Source organism: Branchiostoma lanceolatum, chromosome 8 (assembly GCF_035083965.1).
Source record: "Branchiostoma lanceolatum isolate klBraLanc5 chromosome 8, klBraLanc5.hap2, whole genome shotgun sequence".
Taxonomy (NCBI): Eukaryota; Metazoa; Chordata; class Leptocardii; order Amphioxiformes; family Branchiostomatidae; genus Branchiostoma; species Branchiostoma lanceolatum.
In genome coordinates, this window is record NC_089729.1 from 5,400,103 (window position 1) to 5,424,537 (window position 24,435).

Below are 24,435 nucleotides of genomic sequence, written 5' to 3' on the forward strand. Positions count from 1 at the left end.
ACAAAGAAGAAGGTAAAGAAGTCATTGAATCCATGGACAGATTTATTGTCTTAACTATGAATGAGATGACAAGGCTAAAATTATACACATTATTTAACTCAACTACCATTCATTTGAAACAATGTCTATTTGGCATGCGAAGCAAGCAGTATTGCTTCAAGAAAATTAGGATTGTCTAAGATTCCGAAGGGAAGGAAAATGTAAAGGTATATCTTCCTACTTGCTTGTCGAAGGTGGAAGGAAGTTGCAGATACAAGTAGTAGCTCTTTACCCACGTGCTACAACAGCATGGTAGGAATAGAGACAGTGCTTTCAACTAGGTATGTATCCTATATTAGTTAGCAAAATATCGATCTTATCAATAAATACACACTTATTTACAGAATAGCCGGATTTATATCACTGTACATTACGGTTCAAGTTCTCGCACAATGGGGTTGATAACTATTTTACAACAAATTGTTAATCATCAACCAGAGCCTAACTCACATACTGGCGCTTTTTAAAGGCATCTGAAGCCCAACCCGTTAAATAGACAAATGTAGTTCTGGTGTTTCACGGCAGTGATCGATGAACTATTTAAACCATCATGGCCTTAAATGTAAAACTTTGCTTTACAATTTGAGGATGTCTCAGACGTGTACATCGCAACCCTTTTCAAAAGTCAGGTCAGGATCGCAGAGCGCCTGACTCAACACTAGTTGTTATCTACGGTTACCCGCTAGGCGGGGTAGCTAAATTGTTTTAGCATTTGTGAGCAACGACTGCTGAGACCATACCAGTACTTACAGATCTTTTAAACCATTGCCACAACTGTCAAGTTCAGGTCTGCGACAGTTTCCTGGCTAGCCATAGAGTGCAGTGTTGTTGTTAAAGATAGTAACACGGGGAGTGAATCTAGCTTGTTCCCAAATACTTAATCTTTCAGATTCACTCAGATTATTCCAGTATCATTTTATCGATGGTCCGTATGAACCATTTTGCAAAACAATCATCATTCATCATATCTTCAGCCAACGCACATAAGGTACGGGTGCTGCAGTTGACAATATTTTCAAATACTTTATTTGAACGGCTAGAACCGAAGAAAGAAGAAATATTGTTTCCACAGCTACCTGAGCTACAGAACACAGTGGATCATCATCAGAACCGTTTTGGTTTCGTGTTTCTGTGTCAGCGTCCCCTGAGCCATAAAGTTAATGACCCATCCCTTTCCCGGTGTCGTGCGTTTCCACACTGTCGGTTCCAGTGATAGCCTCATATACCACTAACTGGGCCAGGTCATAGGAACTCGACACGCAAAATTGCGCTACATCTATCGTCATTTGGGACACTCATTTCATATCACCACCCTCTGCAGGCATCCTTTAGTGGGATGTCTTATTCTTATCTACCACATCCACATCCCCCTTGGCATTGAGTGAGAAAGCAAACAAGCATGTAAAAGCAGCTACTACATACATGGTAAAGAATATCCGATCCAGAACCTTAGCTAGTGTTCTCCATTGCTTTTCAATGCGGGAATGACTCGATGATTCTTTCACGTGATTTGAGATGATGTCCATGGAGGTCTTGATGTTCTTGACCGTACCGAGCACCTCTTTCATGACCAGATTGTACGCGCTGATGTCCTTCCAGCAGCCCCGGACAGTGTCGCAGTCCAGCGTGACGTGGCTGACGTGGCTGACGTGATTCGAGTCGTCCAGCTCGGACAGTTCCTGACTCTCCCAGGCCTCCTCCGCGTCCTGCGCCTTGGACAGGTCTCCCATCAGCAGAAACATGGCGATGTACTTCATGACCAGCTTCTGCATCCAGAGCGGGACGGGTCTGGCGTGTAGGGAACAGTCACACACGTTCATGATGAACACGGACATGGCGAGGGAGAAGGACATCAGAACCATGGTCACGATCACAAACTCTCCTGGGGAGACACACAAAGTATACTTCATCACCATGGAATGATATTTAAAAGATACAGTGCAAAACTCTACCATTACTTTTCATCATCATCATCATCATCATCATCATCATCATCATCATCATCATCATCATCATCATCATCATCATCATCATCATCATCATCATCATCATCATCATCATCATCTTTTTCGTTACTGCTGAGCCCGCCTTGCGGATTACTAGCAGCTGCGCAAGTGTTAGTAACAGGTGCAAACAAGGGGTAAAAAAGGAGGGGTAGACTTTTGGCTGATTATATCTTCTAACAAATTACACGTAGCTAGATTCTGCAACAATATGGTGAAGATAGGTGCATGTTTTAGATGTCTGACCATTGGTTGATAGTTAGATTCCTTGCTCTCTATAGATACAATACAGGAGAAGGAATTATTACGATTAACATCCACCACCCAGTACCTGATTAAAACATGTAACCTCCATTAACTTTGAAACACAGCGGGTTAGAGAAATCTCTAGTGCAGCACCCCCCAGGTATCCACAGTGTTACATGAGTACATTATACAGGGGGACTTTAGGTTGGAGATCTGTTTGGACGTACCTTTTCAGGGTGGCGGAATTATGTACCTGGTGGAATTATGTTAGTAGATGTTACATGTGCATACAAAATAGATGAAGTGTTTCTCACCTATCCAGGGTAGTTTGTCGGACTCGGGTAGGACCTCGTTCAGAACAAGTTGAAAGACCACCATAGACAGCAGCAGCGACACGCCGAAGGACAGCTTCTCCCCGCTGTCGATGGGCAGGAAGAACGTAGCAGACATGATTGTCGTCAGCAGGAGACAGGGTAACAACAGGTTGAAGACGTAAAACGTGGACTTTCTGCGCAGCTCGAGCGTGAAGGTGACGTCAGCGTACGGTGTCCCGATGTTAAAGTCTTCTCCGTAGTGTTCCATATTCCTTTCCGCTACAAACGACAGTATGTCCCACTCCGCGTGGTCAATGAACCCTTCCAGACTACCGTTACCCGCCATGCTCTTCATGTCCACTTCATACCCGCTGTGGATCCAGGGTCCAAACGCCAGTTCGCACTTTTGAATGTCGAACGGAAATGACGACACGTCGATGTCACATGACGATGACGTCACAGACGGGATCTCCCAGAGCACGTAGCCGTCCTGGTGAACCTTGACGAACATCTCACCCCTCGACCAACCGTCAAAGTACGGGTCAACACTAGAACAGAGACGAGCACCGTCAGAGTCATGCCATGGCAGTGGTGAGACAATACCCTAGTCTAATGTGTTGCGCATGCATGGACATTGGTGCAAAAAGGTAGCGATAGGATGCTTGACATACCTACTAGATACAGATCCCAACCAAGGTTCCCAAATAAAAGATAAGATCTCACTCCTGTATTGCTCCTAAAAGAGTCCGTACCCCAAAAATCAACGGCTGCATGAACGTGACACTGTGTTTATATCGGTGTTAAATTCCCTTTTAGCCAGCCCAACTGATCTCAAGCGTCAAACTGATGAAAGCTTGTTTGTAACTGAAGAAATTAGCAGGTAAAGTTCGGCGGTTGCGCGCGAGGTCGGACGTGCACAGCCCCACAGTGTAGGTGATGCGTTCGTGCGCTTACAGCTGCAAAGTGCCCTTTTTGGGGGTGTAGCTAAGTGTAGGTTGTAATTGCTCCAAAAAGAGATGTAGTGCAGTGAAACTGTTGGCAATTTTCTTACATGATCTTTGGTAAATGTTCTCAATGTAAAACTAATAACACAGGTGCATTTTCTATAGCTTCATTACGAACGCGCCCATGTAAAATCCGTGTTATAACACATAAGCCTATGGGGCGAAAAAAACTCATGAATGAGACCTTACGCCAAAGCAGTAGGCGGAATATTTGGGGAGCGCGCCGTATCAGATATCTCCCGGCCTTAGATTGATATATCATTTTGAAGAACTTCAAGGCTGCCTGTTAACCAACGGAAGTTTTACTTAACGTCCACTGAAGGCCAGGCCAGGGGGTATATCTAGTTTAACCACGCAAACGTACCGAGAATGGAGCTGGCGCCGAGGAGGTTATGGATAATTTGGGGTGAAAGGAACTCTGCTAAAGGGGTCTGGCAGGTCTGACATGGAGGGCTGATTTTGGATTCTCAATTTGATGATAGATGACATGAACCAGACAGATCACCGTACTGCAAACTGATTACGAATGATACAATTTTAAACTGTACGCTTAGCGGCGCCACGATAAAGTCAGAGTTTCCATTCTATCGGAATGACTTTATTGCACCGAACATTCGTACATTAATAATGATGCACCTCGGCGGATCCATCAACTTATATGAGATATGTAGTAGACCTTACTGAAGTTGCTGTACTTTTGTTGTGTCAATAAAGATTGCAATGTGAGAGGGATATGCTTTGAAGTACTTATACTCAAGAGATATGTAACAAAATGTGAAGTAGTATAAAAAGTACATTAAAGTTCAACAAACTTGGATAAGTGCAAACTACTGCAACTATAGGAATTCTGAACCAGTTCCGGCGTAGCTTCCTGGCTAGCACTAGCGCCGCATGCAGAACTCATAAGCGTCAGTTTTTTTTCTGTATCAGGGTCGTTTGTTGTATCGGAACTAAAAACACAAAAGTCCCCTTGTATAGTCATTTGTAGATCACGAAAACATATCAAAACAGCTTAGACGAGAGTCAACCAAGCAAAATCATTGCAACACTTGCCTCGTACGAATAAAGGGAGTTGCAGAATCCTCTTTATACCCTTCCTTATGTTGAAAACATAAAGTGTTTCTGAGATTGGTAACTTGCATGCACGTCACAGGCGGTGCGTGGGCTGGGTTAATCCGTGAACTTGGCCTTCTCTATTATCTGTGTGACACGAGTCCGGGTCGACACGCAGACATGTGCCGGGCACGCCGGGCAGGCCAGAGTTATCTCCACCAAGCCGACCTTCAGACCTTCCGCGGTCTCTTTATATTTAGACAATTTGCCGACAAAGAACATTGCTGGTAACAAGTTGCGCCCTTGGTTAAAATCAATGCGCATTATGTCGGAGTCTTAGTGTGAATGCCCTCTAGTGGTCTATAAACAGTATGGCTACTTCAGTCAGGTAATCTGCCTGCGTATTGCCGTTAAATTGTACCATGTATTATTCAAACTAGAGGGGCAACCTTTCGGCAACTTGACGAACTGGTTGATATCTGCTGTGAATTGGTTCAATTTCTCTATCAATTCAAAGGTCTGACAAGTAAATTCCAATGGAGCTTTGTATTAATTGACTTTTCACCTTGGTCTTTAAAGTGTATAAAGACACACGTTGATTTCGTTAGGACATAGCCCTTTCTCTCACTTGTTTACAATACATGGACTCCCCTAAAAGATTAGAACTACAAAATGGACCATATCACAGATTGTCGCGGAACAAATTTGTTGGCTTCTGACCTTTCCACCAAGATTACCCTTTCATCGTTTGTCAGGATTTGTACCGCTCTAGTAATTTGTCACATGGATGAGGAATCATCGTTGCTTTGTTCTCACCCGATATTCAATCATCGGGTAATCCTGGCACCGCAGGTATAATAGAACAAAACAAGGCTGCGATGGTTCAATCATGATGATTAATTACTGGGAAGATTAAAAAGCCATGTTATAATTAGTGCTTTTGAGTATCACAGTGATTGTCGTTCACCTGGGAGGATACTTATAACGCCCCGTGTTGGGTACATTTAACAGCCAGTCGCAGGGCGAAAATAAAAGCTCAACCTATTAATCATGCAAACTCCTCTACAGGAGTTCCAAGCATGTTGCACCAAGAGAAGCCCCACATTAGCAATGGCTGGGTTTAAACACGCATTTTCCAAGCACACTCGGAGTACGCCCAGCCGAAGTCCGACTCGGTGAAGTCGACTCAGGACTGTGTATAAAATAATTTAGGGTACTCAAGTACCCTTTTCCCGGACTCGACCTGAGTAACCTCGAAACCAAGTCGTTCAGCCGGTGGTTGGAGCATGTCAGATTCAAGTCGCGTTTTGTGTGTCGAGTGTGCTTGGAAAATGCGTATGTAAACCCAGCCAATAACTTACTTTTGGTAGAGAACAATGTCCGGCTTCCACACCATGTCGGAGGGGACAGTGAAGTACCGGAGGTCGTTGTAGTCTGATGCATTCCAGGTGAGATTCGTGTCATTCCAGGCCTAGTAGGGCAAATATAATGTTGATATTTATTATCAGAATGTCACAGCGATTAGGAATAACATGACAGTTATGATCAGTTATGGTGATAAAGATGGCGGCAGTTGTTACGTGTGATACAGAAATGTGACATGGGTGGTGAATAAATACTAAAGGAGCCGACTTTTATATCTCATACATTGGTAGGCTTCTTGTGGGTTATCTTCCACTTCACATAACTGCCAAACCATGCGGTTCCTTTGCAGAATTAAGCCTTCAAGTTGTTTGAAAGTCATTCCATGGTGTTTTACATAGATTTGCATTAGCCTGGGTATCATCCTGTTTTATTCCAGGCTCTGCCTTAACGGGAGAGTGCTGTGAAGGCAAAGCATGGAACTAAACAGGATGACACTCAGGGTAACATAACATAAAAAGTACAAGCAAAGTCAAACACATTAAAGTTAGAGCATCTATTAGCAGTCTCGTGGCACCGCGCGTCGTATTACTAGTACTATCTCTGCTATCTAAACAGTGGGCACATAGCGCGCATTTTGTTGTAAAGTAGTTTTAAAATGCCGATAACGTTAATGACCTCCCACTCGTCTACTAAAAATGCTATACCATCTACCCCGCAGGGCACAGTTAAAATGCAAATTCAGTAGATTGTAGGGTTAAGGTTAAATCTGAGTACAAGCGAAACGCTCAAACAAACTTTATAGAATTTCGCCAGAGAATGCTAGCTCACCATCGTTAGCCACAGATTCGCAGTGAGAGTCTGGTGTTTCTCGTCCTGTAAAACAACCGCATTTAGCACAGTTAGTAACGGTCGAATTATGGTGAATGGAAGAAAAGTACGACTGAGACAAGTTTCAAAATGATGTAGAAAGAGAAAGGTCCAACAATCAATAATCAAAGAAGTGGTGCAGACATTGAGCGTGATGTGCAGTTATCATACTGGTCTGTTAAAAAAATGAAGTAAGGACAACAACAATACTATGTACATCCGTGAATAGTTTCATCAGGTTGGTAACTGAAGTCACTGAATAAAAAAGACTCTTTTTACACAACCAGGAGATTTATTCCACGACGTTTCGGTGACCATATGTCACCTTCTTCCAGGCAATTCTCACTGGTTCACATAGCAACGCCAATGCAGCACAGGTGTTGTTGCTTATACATATTAATAATGCAATCCCAAACGCAACTTATTTACATATGTACAATCACAGGGGATGACATCACTATGCGGTCCCAAACGTACAGAAGTGTAACACATACACAACTATCGATGCAAGATAGTTCATAGTGAACTGGTTTCCTCTTAGTCCAATCTATATTACGCTGATCTAACATAAAATGAATTAAGAGATACTCGTTACACATAATGAAGAAGGTTCAAACCTGACGTAACCAACAGTTAGGAAGAACCGGGACTTATGCTTAGGTCACATTTCCAAAGCGGGGCCCGGCCGGGCAGCTTACGGGAACGAAAAGTATGATATAAAGTACAACAAAAGACACAAAACGTAAGAAATGTACTCCTAAATAGAAATTGGTGTATTTTCTTGAAATGCATATTTTATTTTTCGTTTTCGCAAACATCCCGACCGGGCCCCGCTTTGGAAATGTGACCTAAGCATTACCCAAACTCGTGACACATGAGTTAAGGCAAAGTATTCTAATCCACATCATGTGCAGACACACGAGCCTTTGCTATTAGTAACCTCACGTATGGTACTTGGCTACCATTTTAGGCCAAGCTCAAGTTATGCTAAGGTAACATTTCCTAACCGGGGCCCGGCCGGGCTGTTTGCGGAAATGAAAAATCAAAGTGTATGTCCATAAATTTGCACAAGCTATGCTCTTAGATAATTTTAGGTACGTTTTGTGTTTTTGTTGTCCTTTATATAATATTTTTCGTTCCCAAAGACTGCCCGGCCGGGCCCCGGATTGGAAACACCACGAATTGCAAGTAGACATTTTCCTGTAGGTACAAGACCAAGGATTGAAAAGACCCTACGATCCGTACTATTAGTGAACTTGACTTTTTCCCTGCTGTTCAAGTTGTCAATGTCAGAATAAGACGCTTGTGTAGCGTATTGTCCATAGTGTTGTACCTTAGAATGTGCTGTGTGATATTTACACACACGAGTACGACAGAGATGGATGGTTTGCAGCATACAACCTTTACGGTTTATACGACCTCACATGCGCCGGTCAGACAACAGGTAAGTATCGCCCGCAAGGCGCGCCATGTCAGCATCTCTGATATACAGGGTCACGGAACGGCTCGATAAAATGGCCACAATCTAAAAATAGACTAGGCCTTGGCGTTTTACTGAACACCTATCTCAAGTGGGAAATGCAAGGGGTGATCAATAAGTTCTGGGCCTCACCAAGAAATATGGTGCACAACATTTTGAATAATGATTATGTAACGTTAGGACAGAAAAAAAACACGGACAATTGAGTTGCGAGCAATGCGGGCCAAAGTACTCTGCTGAAAGTCAGATACCTATTTCTCTCTAGTTGAAATACGAAGGGAATCCTCATCAATTTTTTGACAATGTTTTCGAAGATTTCATGTCATGACATGAGGAACCATACAGCTCTGATTTCAATTCACCCTTGTTTTTCTCACTACTTACTAGGACCTACTAGAACTGATTGTCAAAATGACACCGACTGGAAACTAATTACCACAATGATTTGAAATTTGGTGGATATTGATAAAAGACTTCAAATTATATGTCCCGAAGTTTGAGTTTTGCACCGTATTTCGTGGTAAGGCGCAGCAATTATTGATCGCTCGTAGCATTATTGGTACCTAGTATTGGAAGCGGAATGTTGTAGTTACGTTTGTCTTAGTCATGCTTCTACAGTCTCCCTATCTTACTCAGTCCACACATGTAAGATTAGCCATTTAGACCTGTACATCTGCTTGGTCACAGATGTATGAGCGGTAAACACCATTAGACACCAGGCTCTAAGTACCACGTAAGCGAGCGTGCTATATAAATGGCCTCTCAATCCAAGCCACCCTTTGCATAACAATTATATAGAAGAGCGTCAGCTGGAAAATGCAAAGAGCATTGTGTACATGTCGTAAACGACGGAGAATATAAAAAAATTCAAACAGCGACAGATGTGCGAGTTCTTCAGGACAGACAAGCTACTTCACACTTCCGAGTGCGCAGGCGCGGCGATAGGAATTGCGGGTAAAATGTCAAAGGTGAAGGCCCCTGAAACGTAAACAAAAAGTACAGGGACTTCTAGAGAGAGAGAAAAAAAAATGCAAAAGAATCTAATCTAATCTGCAGCACTACTCAGATTGTCAGGTTCAACTTGCACCTTTGAGTCACCGTTGTTACCTTAGGTCTATAACCATAACATGTGCCCTCACAGATAACCAATACTCCTCTCTGTCGATTTCTATTCAATTATGATACGCCATCAGGATTTAGCTTAAAATTCCGTCAACAGTAACTTGCCAAGCTTATCAAGATCGTTATCCCCAGGGGAACGGGACATCTTGTATTGTCTTAGAGTAGTCCTTATCGCAGCGAGAACACCCGGGCGCTCCCATGTCTATATTCATGACATCACTGAATTATCTTGTGATAAGCACATCTCTATCTGTAATGAAACATCTTATCTTTGACTTCGAATTTCAACAGAAAGGGTATCATCTTCGGGACAAGAACATACACTACCGCTCTGTTCGGCTGGCTTCGGTGATAACATGTCAAGGAACGTGTGAGAATGATGCCGGGCATGCGAATACATTGGCTGAGTTCGAAATATCAAATGATAACTATTACTAATGGATATTATTTTCCCTTCCCTTTTTTTTCAAAATACTTGCAAATATTCGGAAGATACAAATGGGTGTGAATGATAGAGACGATGGTACTACATGAGACATGCATGGACAACCTGCAGAAACCTGCTCTTTATCACCCATCGTTGTATACATTATAGAATACACCCTAGCCATCTTGATCTCATCAACTGTCAATTTTATTGTCAATTGTGCAAAAATAACTAATTTGGTTATCGGTGAGAAAAGCGCTTGATTGATAAGTTGGACGGACATTGTTCAGACCTATCAGTCGGCTGGATCAGTGCATGCCACTAACTATCTCAGACCGCGAGGAGAGAGGGATTGATTTAGAAAAAAAAGTTAGGGATCAGTCTTAGTGAGATTGCGGAGGAACGTCTGTGATCGACCAGTAACCTTTATAGCCTGGAGGTTATCGTTAGAACGCACCCTGCCAAGTGATAGAAATGGAGATTTTCAAGCTCCCGAACTTGTTTGCATTAACTTGCCATGAGCTATGAATAACTCTATTGTTGGGACCTGCACCGATATTTCAAGTACACATTACAAGACAAATAATGAAAAAAAAAATGGCCAGAATAATAATTTCCCGTGCATTTGTAACAAGCGATTCTCACTTCCCTAAAGCTGTCACCAGCTACGTTGATTACAAGGTACAATAATACAGAGCCCTGAAGAAAGGCAAACTGGAGAAGCATCTGGGGAAGTGGGGCACTTTATGCAGCTGATATCTTGTTTACTTGCTTAAGTTTTTGTTTCATTTCAATTTCTGTTATCATCAATCTCATGTTGAAAACCCTCGATTTCTGTTACATTATATATGAATTTCTGTTGGTTGAAATTTATGTTATCATTTTCACTATCCTTACAAGTACAAGTCTACAGCTTTTGACTTTCTATTATTATCATAATTACTATCATATTTATAACTTCTGAACTACTGTTATTACTGTTTTACATGATTATCAAATTATCAGTACAATATCATTTCTCGCTGGATGGTTCGCTTATCGTAATCATTATTCTTATTTGAAAACCAATAAAAAAGGCTGTCACCAAAGTATTCGTTTGCTTTGTAACTTGCAGAATCCGGGCTGAATTACATTATTATTATTATCATGATGTATATTGCAATTAGAGATGAATGTTTTATTTCCTTGATATAAAAGTAATATAATATGCTTAGAATTAGAAGCACTCAACTGACAATCAAACTATAAACCCCCAAGAGCACCAGTTTCACATGCAACGGTGGACCTACCACAGAAGAAGACGCTGCTGAAACTACTGTCTTGAAGAGTTCGTCTCGAGACAGAATCTCTGATCGAGACAAACTTGCCTGTTTAAGACCTAAGAGACTTATTTATGGCGAAATGATGATTGAAACGCAAGGCAAAATGAAGCAGCGAGAAAGTTAATGTATCAGTATCAGCACACGACTGTTGATGGCCATCAGGTGGTTGCCGACACCATTATTCACACTGTATAGAATGACCCCTGTAGCGTTATGGTGTTCCGCCGCCACACGATATGTTCTCATCCAAAGTCTGCGACTTCGAGGGCTGTATTGATCCACCGAAACATTCCGTGACCCCATTCTCTGAACTAACTAATCTCTCTGATCATGAATAATGAAGAAGGCACTCTGCCTATTTGCGTTGGATTACAGAAAGTTCTCCATGACTTTGAAGAACATTGCCCATCGTGACCGCCATGGGTGCGCTTCAATTTCGTCTTAACCAGTTTTCCTATACTAACAATCATGAGGTATATGCAGGTAAATGCCAAACGTTTTAGTGAATACTTCCTGTGCATGTGACAAAAGCGGTGCCATATTACCTTAATCAGTTTTCCTATAACCAGAAGGAAATAGCCGGCGGCAAGGTGCTTTGTTTTGAGCTTTTTGCTTTGGAGTATGAAAGAATCAAAGAAACCGCTCATTACCTTCTTCTGATCATATTTGCACCCTAATTTAATGTAAACAGATTCTGTTACAAGATTGTTGAAGTACAATATCGGTAGAGCGAGCGTCAATGGTTATAGCGGTTTCTACCTTGATGTTGTCTTAGTTCAGTGTAAGGCAGTATCTAAAGTGTTCCCATCCCTTGTGATGCGTTCATCATAACGGCAATTTTGCTGTGTAGCTCATAGGCTACTTGCGGTGGGAGGGAGGACCACCAGAGCGGTTCTAACCTTCAGCAGAAATTCGTAGTATACGATGTCTAAATACCTTGTAAATTTTGGAATCGTATATTACAAGGTATAAACTATATGTTGTACGTTGTAGCAATTGTATATTGTTGTACCATAAATATGTAATGATATATGTTGATAGAGTTATTAGGGCTCAAATGACTGTGTATCTCTGCTATATTGTATCTGACCCTTACCTCTTCCCTCATGACCTCAATGAAAAGCGGCCTGAGTGCCGATTTGAGCTTATAATGAATAAACAAAGGTTCAAACAAACTTAACCGTACCAGAAACCATCTATCAACGGCAAAGCTTGAGACACAAAAGCTTGTTCTCCACCATTTCTTTCACGAGGTCATTCCAATTTAGTCTGTAATTGCGCGTTACTCCGGTGATCCCAGGTCTCTTCTGACTAACAAGAACAGATGGAGATCGGCGACAGGAAAGTAAAACGTTCGACTGCAGCGACCTAAATGTGTCGTTTTCTGTTCTAATTTTCCTCCATGGAGTCGTTTTAACCAGCTAAAAAGCTCATCAAATGGTTCTTATTATGGATGCTGATTAACGGTCGTCTCTGGCCTTGGATACGATGTCCTCTATAAAACTTATGTGGCAAAACATCACGTAAGGCTGAATCTTGCCAGAATATGCTTCCAGTATTGTGCTATCTGACTCAAGTTTTTCATATTTTAAAAATTACGACCAAACAAAACATACATCACTCTATGAAGGACGCACGCCTCATGCGTGTTGATACATTTGACGCCAAGTGTCGGAAGCTGTTGCATTCGTTCGTAACTCGGCTGTTCGTGTCAGAGAATCACATCATTAAGGCACTGCTCCGTTCGGAGTCCTTTCCGTCGAGTCCATTCTGGCGACATTACTGCAAACTTGTTCGCCCTCGCCCACTATAAATACTTATTTTAGATGTATTGTTGATGTCTGTCTGTCTGTCAATATGGGCCATCGAGCCCGAAATAAACAATAAATAAAAACAATTTCTGTAAATATTTGTCAACAGAAAAGTTGTGGTCAACACAGAAATGCTGGTGATGAAGACACTCACCATGTTGATGATGTGCGTCAGCGCCACTCCCACTTCGACAACCATGGAGTCGTTGGGGTTGCTGACCGGGCGGAGCGCCTTCTTGTACGTACGGAAGAGTTTACTGAACAGGTCAGAGTCGTCACCTGGAGGGATTCACACATATTCAAAGTTTAAGTGACCCGGGCGTCTTGAAAAGACGCATAGGGGTGGCGCCCATCTCCATTTCTATAGCCCTTGGGCCACACACATTTGTGCAAGTCACTACAGCAGGGGGCTGGTCCGCTGGTAGTGATGTGTGTTTAACTTCCATACTCTTTCCCAAATGCTGAGTGCTAAGCAGGGAAAGAAGTATGTACCATTTTTAGAGTCTTTGGTATGACCCGGCCGGGGGTTCGAACTCACGACCTACCGTGTGCAAGGCGAGCACTCTACCAACTAGGCCATTGCACCGGTATGCACATATCAGGGTACTGATTTTGTAACAGCCGTGCTGCTACTGTTTTGTTCCTACTTTGGTGAGCTGTAGTTTTCCTCTCCGTTGAGCCCCTTTCACCCATAGCCGACCATTGAATCACGACCTTCTCCAGACCACGGCGAACTTTAATAGACTATATAGCTATGTCTTTAGAAGTCGTCTGGCCAAGCCGATGAGAAATCTTAAAAATTTAAAGTCGGGAAAGTTTTAGTCTGTTGGGATGCAACGAGAGGAGAGAACTGGAGCTAGACTAGGGTGAATTCCAGGCTACTCCCAACCCAGCGCCGACCTTGGTTGGAAAGTGGTTGGGAGCAAAGTCGTGGGAAGGTCCTGTATGTGTGACAGGGGCCTTAATAAAAACACTTGCAAGTAACATGCTTTAGTTATCATTCTAGTTACACCTACGTATCATCTATTGTTCAGGCACAGAAAGCTCAGTTGATCCATCTGTTGACACCATGCGCGTAACGTTACACAGGTACAAAATAGGTGATCAGACAACGCATCATCCTTAGTTGTGGAATTTGATTTAATTTGATTTAAAAGAACGCTTGAAGCTGGATGTATAAAGGTAGGTGTGACAGGTTATTTAGTGTAATATGATTAACCAGCTGCTGCCATGCCGCGTGCCTGCGAAGTTACGCCGAAGGGCGGTCTTACCCGCTGTACAGATTCAGATTCTTCAGTTTGTTATCTTGGCGTATTCACTTATTATGTGTGGCACTGATAGGACAAATATGTGACAGGCGTCTTCCCAATATCCTCCTTGTATTCACGTGTCAGGAGGTCACGCCGCTAACGTATATCTCATTAGATTCAGATAAATCATTTGATCCCACTGGTGATCAGAGTCATTAAAGACGCTTTGATAATGGATCATCTCGAAATTTGAATCAAGGCTCGTCGCACACTTTTGGAATCGTAAAGACCTCGAGAGGTACATACAAACCAGTCAGTTATAACATGGTCTGATGGTCTTTCTGCCCTGGTTCTAATCAGATGAATGGTTGTGTGAAATCCTTTTATAGGTATTGTTGGAGTTCTTTGACCCTGACTCGTCGTCAAAAGACATCTCAACTTTGTCAATAACATGTCACTGGTCCAGAGGTGACCCGGCGCAAATGGAAATCTCTTGATAATCTTGATGTGATTGATTTTCGTAAAGGACTAGATCCACTTAAGAAAAGTAATGATGAATAAAATGGACATAAAGAAGAGTGCGGGCGCGACGTGAACATACAAAACACAGCCATCCTTACTTTGACGCCCAGCTGTTCACGTCGATTTGAAGATGGACTTTATTATAAATATGAAAGATAACGCTCCAGTTGACCTCTATCACGAATAGCTCAACCTAAAATAGAATATTCCATAATTGGCATTCTGTGCTGACAGTACTTGGCTTCATATTTTTGCAACTAAATAACTTGAATCGATAATAGTTAGTGTCTCAAAGTCCTTTGAAGGGCGTTTCTTAACGGATTCATACCAGCTTATTTTCCAGTGTATGAATAATGTTCACGAAGACAGTTGAGGTCAATAAGGCACGACCTCATTCCCTACCTACGGATCAGTATGGTGACTCCTTATTTCAGGAAGGCCAACTAGAGCAAATGCGAGACAAAACGTATGCAAAAGAAGCTATTGCAATCCCTCCAAGCTCCACTACATACAATGCTTTCTTGGATTTATGCGTACCGTTGCAGCAGTAATTGCCTGAATACATAAAACATGGTGGTGTGATTATTCCAATCGAAGAATAAATGAGGCTTTTCAATCATTTAAAACCTACATTTGTCAAAAATGCAACACCTCAGTAGGCAAGGTGAAATGTGCTTTCACGAAGATCAAGTTTATTATTTTTACCGAAACATTGTGAATTGCTGGAAATCAATATTCTCTGCAGGTGAGCATCTCATAGCCACGGTAACGAATACACTTACATGCTGCGTACTACCCTATGGGGCTTCATGTACAAGGCATGAGGTAATGAGGAATTCCATTTGCCTCGTGGCATTCGCAGTGGCACACACACTTGAAATTCGATCAGAGCATACAACAGGTCATTCTATACTTCCGTCAGAAGAAATCAAGTTAAATGTTTATTGGTGACAATCAATGGGAGGATTCTTACGACCAGAAATTCTATTCGTTACATCAGTTATATTGTTATTGGATATTGTTATTGGATAGGTCGACTACTCTCTCTTCGCAGCCAGGGGCTGAATTGCGAGGAGCGCGCAATTTGCGTGGCTAGATCGCAAGGGTCTGGAGCGGCTGCCATTCGGCGCTAACTCAGGTAACCTGAATACGACAATTGCCCCATGTGCGGCCATAGGACACAGAGCCAGACACAGAGACCATTGGGTCAAGTTAAAACTTGCATGGGTGCAGAGTAGATGCCAATGTTCTGTGGCTGTGTAGATACGACACATTGCCTCCGGACATTATCTAACATAAATATGCACTCCTGGGCGGTACCGCGGTAAAACTGTTTCACCTTCACCTGTTTAGAGGACCAATAGGTTTAATAGGGCGGTTTCTAAGTTTAAGTGCAGTCAGCTGTATCCAAAGTGTTATCACATTTGCAAGCTAATTTGCGGAACAAGACCACACGATTCATGCGTCCGAGATGAACCGCTTCAGGCTAACATCAGACGGTTCCTGTTGATATTCAAATCCGTCAGCACGGGTGCACAGGAGTACTGAGTCATATCATAAGAACTCTCATCAGAATATTTCATGTACTTTAATCAGTGGCAGAACCGCGCCGTGTCAATAAAGACAGGATTGTAACATACCTCTACACGCAACGGAGTCCTGATTAAGGTTCAGTCTAGATTGCTCATTAATGAAGTGAAGAACCGTTAAAGGTTTATAATCATACCAAAAGTTATGGATTCATCATAGAAGAAATAAAAGAAAGTGAATAGTCGTAAGATATTAACAAGAAACGGTCAAAGCTAACATATCTTTTCTTCATCTTGTTCATTGGGTCAAATCTAAGATGTAAATATTTCGCTTACTAGGCAGAGATTGCATAGTGCTCAGTTTGTTCTGAAACCTATATCTTAACTTGACCCACTTTGGTTCGCACTTTCATTTACTCAGAACAATCACGTCAGTCTGTCCTTGAACGTTGTTATCTAGCACAGCTGTATATCATTTCGCGTAAGGGATGACCTCTCACTTTGTTCCGCGGGAAGTTGACTTGACACTTGATAACTTTTCCCGCCCGCCTCGGGCGGTATAATTATGTACAAATCCACCGAGAGTGGATCCCCGCCCACAGCGACAGCAGCGGAATTACCTTGGTAGAATGCCAGGTGTGAAAACTTTCTTAAACGCTGTGCGGTTGCCCTGTGAGAATTACGATCGGTGTTCAATTTAACGGATTGAAACTGCGAGATGAGTCCGTGAGCCTGCCTGTGCCCTTGCTGTAATTTGGCAGGAAAACTTTTCCCGTAAATCACAGTGTTGGACTTGAAAGTTCAGTGGAGCAATTTTCACGGCCACGACCGTCCTTTACTGACCTTCATTAAGACACTAAATCCAGAGGTTCCGCCCGACCGTTAGTCATGTGGAGATGGTAGTATATCACTCCGGATCTAAAGCTGACATCCAGACTTCTAAACGCATGGTTAAGAGAACCGTTTGATTGTTAAAGAAAGCTACCTTGTCAGTATTAACAAATTCTCTTAGACGGTAAGCTGGCTGACAAATCGATAACATCTGCAATTTACAGAGCTATCCCGAGATTGTAGACTTCCGCTAGGGCCGCACGCCTTCATTTGTTGTAGGACTCACCGCTATCCGTATTGACTGGAAGGAAGTTGCTGCGGAAGTTGGGCCCTAAGATTAGGCTACTATTTCATTTGAAGGCCAATGTAGTTTGAAGTATTGGATGAGACTGCAACCGGTGGTTCCATGAGAGCCAAATTTTGAGTGTGCAGACGAAACCGAGCGCGCCTACACCACTTATCCACAAGGGTTAAGTGCGCTGCTAGGGAGAGTCTTTCCTTCCATCCTTCCTTCCTTCCTTCCTTCAAAAAATGGATGTTAGTACTCGCGGTAGCAATCCCGATTCTGAGTCAAACGGCGTTTTGGACCGCAATTTTCAAACTAGTTTGACGGTCAATCTACTTTGACGGTCAATCTAATTTGAAGGCCAATATAGTTTGAAGTATTACTCGAGACTGCAACCGGTGGGCCAATGATTATAAGGGGAGCCAGACTTTGAATGTGCAGAATGACCTACACACGTGTCCACAAAGGTTGTGGCCGGCCCTGCTGTACATGAGTCAGACTATATCTGGTGCGAAGCTGGTGTGTTACGCCGAAGGGCGGTTATACCGGCTATACAGATACAGATACAGATATCAACTCACTGGCCAACACTTATCGATAGCCTTGGGCTGCTGGCCATAAATAAAACAAACGTAATTAGAGCAGCACTTAACGGTAACTGGTGCGTAGAATGTGTAACCGTTTGTGCTGTGTTCCATCGATATGCCACGCTACCTCATTGTAAATGACGGGGTGGTGCCTTGAGAAACCCGGGGGAATTCGCTTATCGCGTTTTTATTGGTCTTTCCAGCGGTAGATCACATTTAATCATTGAAACAATCAATGCTGCTGATTGAGATAGCATTTGCCGCCAGTCTTGGGTACATCAATGGGTGGTGAAATACATTCAGTCCAATGAGGCTATTATTATCTCCATGAAAAATGGAGATATATTTTTGGGTGTGTCTGTGTCTGTCTGTCTGTTTGTTTGTTTGTGTTTCCGCACCACTCCAGTCAGCATAACTCAAGAACCTCTTGATGGATTACGATGATATTTGGTATGTGGGCAGGTGTTGTGAAGCCGAAATTCAAGGTCGATTTTGGGGCCCCTGGTATGTGACCTTGGTACTGCAGCAGAAATTCCATTTTTGTATCTCTTGACCTGGACATGCTATGGTCTTGTTACTATTATTTTGATATTACTTACAAAGTAGTCCATTTCTATTTCCAACTTTACTTATTGTTTTGGATCCGTGGCTTATGTTCATTTTCCTGTACTTTGTTTTTCTCTTTTTGTATAATGTGTTGTTCATTTTGTGAAAGTCTGAAGTCCAGACGATGCTCTTGTTAGGTTCTGATATGTGTTGATTTTATACACGTCTGCTATACTGTAGCTGCCTTCTCAAGCTGACGACGATAGGTTCCATTACGTCCCCGGAGTCTCATATAATGGCATATTTTCCGCACAGTGCCACCCTTATGGTACTCATTTATTCTCCGCAGTCTATAGTTATTGAAATGCATATGACAAGACAAATGTCCTTTCCTTTGATGCAGGGATTGTATATCATTTTCCTCTATATTTTTCCACATGCCCTACAATGAGCTTTTCCTGGGTTTGCTCTAGAACTCGATCGGTGCAACTCAAGGAAAAACCTCGTAGGTTTGGAAAAAAAGTGCGAATGTCCAAAGTAACGATATCTATTTGCGTGTTCTAATAACACCCTTGGCTGCCGCCAAATCTCCGTCCATGTGCAATTTCATGACTATCAGTAATAGAAATATGGGAATTCAATTACAATCTGACCTAAAAACATCAACGGAGTGAGTTCCAATATTGACTTGAAGTCAATCCGTCATCTATTGGGTACAGGCCAAAATGACCAGATTTTGAACGACCAATCAGACACAGCTATTCGGATACACGTGGTTTAAAATTTGGAAATCAATTGTAGGAAGGTCGCAAAGTCACTGGGACATTCCAGACAGATAATTGCAAAACAAATAGAATCGCTTTCATACGCCGTCGATCATGCGGAGCAAAGCTTCATGGATTGCATGTTGAACTTCAGATCAGACAGGTCAATCCTGTAATCGTGGAAAAGCCATAAATTGAATTCCTCTATCATTCTTTCGATAGACGTATGGCTCTGTCGGAACAGTCGTCGATAAATCTCCTTGTGGTAACGACATTCTGTATTTTGCACAGTTAATGACGAATATCCAAAGTTCCGGATCAGAATATCAATAGGCTTAGGATACCCTTCTGAGTTGCCTCAAGCACTGAACCAGTATCAGGGTAATAAACCAAAGGTTGGTCGTTCTTTCTTATGTCAAAGATCCCTCTGAGGCAGACGAATCTTTAACAGTTTCTGTCTTAAGACGAGCTTTGAGCCCTCAACCTCATTGATAGATACCAAAATGATATAATGTGTCTGCAAGAATGATAGTCCTAAAAAACAAATAATGTGCATGATTTTTGTGGTTGCTTCTGTTCTAACAGTTCCCTTACCTGCAGATCCCCCCGGATGTCCCCCTGGAGCCCCACAGCTGCCCAGGAGAAAATGGAGGGGGACAAGTATGCAGAGGGCCGTCCAACAAGTCCCGACAAGCTTCCCCTTGGAACCACCCGACATCTTCACTGTAACCGGCCGCCCTTTGGTGTTCCCCGGTGCAGTCTCAGCCATGGTCCGTCACATCTCGTGAAGCTGCACCCCGCAGTTGGTAAGACCGAACACTGGACGAGGATATACAGGAAACAATGATATATTAGTTTCCATGCGAAAGTAAATAAAGCGACTCTCCGCAATGCTTGCGTATTGATCTAACTTAGGGGCCCACGGCCTTGCTTCTTAAGACTGGTTGTTACTGGCTTTCAGCAGCATGGCAGTACATAGTAGACATCTCTCTGGAACCTACATCGCACGGATCTCTTCAGAATAGCCCCGTTACGTAGTTACCACAGGGTAGTGCCCGCTACAGTGGATGCGCAGCGGTCGGTATCTCTCCTTCACACATCGCTACATCGTATTATGTTCATATGGAAATCACTATAAGCTACAAAGTAATCAAGATTGGCAGAAGCCCAGTCCTCAACGACGACGCATTGCACGCAGAGAGAGGAGGGAGATAAATATTCTTCCATCTCACACTGTGATAACAAGAATATACTGAGACGTAGAAAGCTACCAATTACACCCACACTCATATTGCACTTGCGACTTTTCGGAGCCTACAATTGCAGAATTAATGTATTTCACTCGTGTGAAAGTATATGTCTTCATTGTGATGAAATGCATGGGCATGTTTCTCTGAGGCGAGGAGCTCTTTCCTCACAGTTATTACAAAGGAGATTATACCAAATGCAAGCAGCATTTTATTCAGAAAGAAACTTGGATATATGCTGTGCACTGCGAAATGCACAGGGAGCATTGACCTGTTTGTGTAAAAAGTAGAGAACGCGGGTTTACAACTTTATCAGCGTACAGTAGAGCCAATACGAGATGTGGATATATTACATTTGCCCCTTAGTTTAACCCCAACACGCCTGCAATTTTGATGTTGTAATCAGGAAGCAGGTGTTTCATGTGCTACAAACTTTCAAACTACCTTTATATAGTCAGTCACGGTACTAGATATGCCAGTCATGTACCAAAAGAGAATCATATCACATGGCCACTAGGCGCTACAAACTACCATCGACTTTCCAATGATAGGATTATGAGGCTGCCACATGACATTGAACTCTTTGTGGAAAAAGATTTGTGAAGGTCGGAAATAGAATAGCCAATATTGTGTGGGTCGAGGATGGCATACAACATGCATGGTAGGACTTACACAGTATGCTGGCCCAGGAAACTGAGAATCTCGGTAAATAGCAGACATGAATAAATCAGCCTGTATGGCACAGTCTGCCATCGACCGATGTATCCGTGGTGACTGGTATATAAGCTAAAGTGTGATATAGGACAAGTGCATGCCTAAATGTTTCTACATATTCATCAAAGGAAGATTAATACCTTGAGCTCATTGGTCATAAACGTTGAGTCTAAAATGGCACGGATAAGCACACACAGTTACTACTATTCCATTTTGAAAACAAAAAAGTTCCACTACATTAGAAATCGTTTTACATTGAAATGCTACTTTTTAAAAAGACTTTTGTGCAAACAGTTCAGCTCGAAATGTCTACAGGTGGTCAAAGTTGATAATTCCTGCTTCTTTACTATGGATAGGTTTGGCTTGCATGTGTGTCAAAAGTCAAAGGCCACAAGCTATGATTGATTTTGCGCTGCATGACGTATTTTTCAACACCGTGCCTTTGACATACACTGATTGGATGCAGTGCAGTTCACAGTGAAGCCTAATGGGGAGAACTGTGCATTAAGCCGTGTAGGTGGGTCACGGTCATTCATATTACCAGCCCAAATCATGGACACCCTACACTACAGGGGTGACAAGGGCAAGAATTGTAAACCCCGGGTAGAGAAAATCGAACCACACCTCATTTCACTTCTTCATTTGATTCTATTTGATATCTAAGCACCCGAATCATGGGATGTGATGCTGGGTTGCTCATGAATATGTATGTCTGATAAGTCAACCATACGACATGATGATCCCCCGATGCAACGCTTTGGGAAAGATGACGGTTCATTACAACAGACAGTCTGAATTACAGGTGCCTGCCTTAGATTGAATCTTTATTGTATGTTTCAAGCTACATTGAAAACATTCTTTCCCCCCGTAGCACCATCTCATGACAAATGCAATTGCAATTACTGCGACAATTCATCTGTCATGTACGCTTCAGTGCGGTGGCTTACTGCGACGGACTGACACACTTCAAGGTCATGTGCACAAGACAAATTATAGGTTTGCAGACAATGGGAGCTCTCTGTGGTGATACTCCATCTTACGTCGATGAAGATTAGACATCCAGGTAATAAGATACGCCAAAAAGCAATTACTCAAACAACTGGATATGATTTTGGAAACGGTCAGACGTTTCAAGTAGCATCCACTACTTTTCGTCAGTGACTGTGAGCAAGATCAGTTGAACAGCAGGTTTATAACCACGAACTAGTATAGAAGTATACAGGAAGCCGACCCATACCGATCAGTATCTGGCCTTTGATTCTCACCACCCTTTGGAACACAAACTGGCAGTTATAAAAACTCTCTTTCATCGGGCAGACAACATCATCACCTCAGACACGGCCAAAACAGACGAACATAGACACCTCCGAGGTGCCCTGGGCAAATGTGGCTACCAAAGATGGACTTTCAACAAAGCCCTCAAACCATCTGACCAGTCCAAGAAAACGGCTAAGTGTACACCGTTGACCAACAGAAACAAGGCCAACATCACTATTCCATATGTACAAGGAGTGTCCGAAAAACTCCGACGGATCTTCCAAAACTTCAACATTGCCACCAACTTCAAACCTCAATCAACTCTTAGACAAAGACTGGTACATCCTAAAGACCGACCCCGCAAAGGCAGCAAGGCCGATGTCATCTACAGACTCAAATGTGAAGAACCCAACTGCCACAACACTTATATCGGAGAGACCAGCCGATCACTTAACGAAAGGTACAAAGAACATTGCGCTAACCGCTACTCCTCGGCCATTTTCCACCACCTAAAACACAACCAAGGGCACTCGTTCAATCTCGAATCCACTGATATCCTTGACCGCGAACCCCGCTGGTTCGAACGTGGAGTAAGGGAGGCAATATATGAGAGGATATACAATCCAACCCTCAACAGGAAAGGAGGGCTAAGGGTGGAACTGTCTGGCACTTGGGACATAGCCTTGGGGGCAAACCAGCATTAGCTTCTATATTAAAACAATAGGAGTTATTGTCCCCTTTTACTTAAACCTTGTCTTGAGTTGTCTAATTCGCTTTCTATTGGACTACCTAAAAAAAAAATTTGTCTTCTCCTTATTTGCATATCAATTCATAGTTCGTGGTTATAAACCTGCTGTTCAACTGATCTTGCTCACAGTCACTGACGAAAAGTAGTGGATGCTACTTGAAACGTCTGACCGTTTCCAAAATCATATCCAGTTGTTTGAGTAATTGCTTTTTGGCGATACTCCATCTTACCAGTTCAACTTAATCTAAATGAACGCTATTCATCAACGTCCGTATGTCTCATTCAAAACCTCATTAAAGTAAGACTACCTGCTAGTCAAAGTAGATTGCTTGACTTCTTGTTGGAGCCATAAAGCACCTCATCTTCCTACCGTTTGCAGCTCTACGAGCTTGGCGCGGTGTGAAAAGGTAACGGAACCGACATGATAATGACATGACTAATGGTCATGTAGTCGACCTTCTGCACTTCAAGCGAGAGTTTTTGTTGGAATGATCTCGGAATTTGCTGGATCGATGGTGGCAACAATGAAGTTCATCTTTCAGCTCGATTCCAGGCTAGACCGGCTCAAGTACCACAAAGGTACAAATGAATACACATAATCTTACTGATTCATCGTAGCCCAAGCCGTGCGAAGCCTCCATTTGAATGCCATAATATACCAAAGGCTATGTCGTTTATTACATAGAGGCCTTATCCAGATATACGAAAGAAGACTTACAGATATCAAGTAGCTCCTGAAGGGGTGTACTTGGACTCAAGCTTTGATAGTGCACTACAGTGGTAGTTTCAAAAGAACTGGTTCTGGAATTATGGTTCCAGATCGATTTTGATCACGAGCTTTATTATAAACGGAAAGCATGGTAGATGAAAGATTTACTATACTCAAGAATTTATAAAAGTATTTTTCATTTGAAGATTGGTGAGAAATGACTGTGAAGATGTTGAAGATCGTCTCGACAAGCCAGGGCGTAGACTAATCCATGCATGTGGTTTTGACAAAATAACCAGAAGTTTACCAGAAAGGGTTGATATATGGTATGCACGGTCAGAACACTTATATGCCGAAGCCAATTTTCTTTTTGGCATGAGTCCATCTCGTCA

General features: G+C 42.6%; 2 protein-coding genes across 2 annotated transcripts in view; both read right to left on the bottom strand.

Moving 5' to 3' along the window:
- The window catches only part of LOC136440108 (transmembrane channel-like protein 7), a 382,010-nt gene that overhangs the window by 299,444 nt on the left and 58,131 nt on the right, over positions 1-24,435 (bottom strand). The window lies entirely within an intron of this gene.
- On the bottom strand, positions 25-20,559 carry LOC136440697 (neuronal acetylcholine receptor subunit alpha-10-like). Its single transcript, XM_066436797.1, has 6 exons — positions 19,963-20,559; positions 13,208-13,332; positions 6,853-6,897; positions 6,021-6,130; positions 2,603-3,150; positions 25-1,921 (listed from the first exon to the last, which is right to left on the bottom strand). The coding sequence occupies exons 1-6, from the start codon at positions 20,135-20,137 to the stop codon at positions 1,368-1,370; spliced, it is 1,557 nt and encodes a 518-aa protein (XP_066292894.1). The 5' UTR covers positions 20,138-20,559; the 3' UTR covers positions 25-1,367.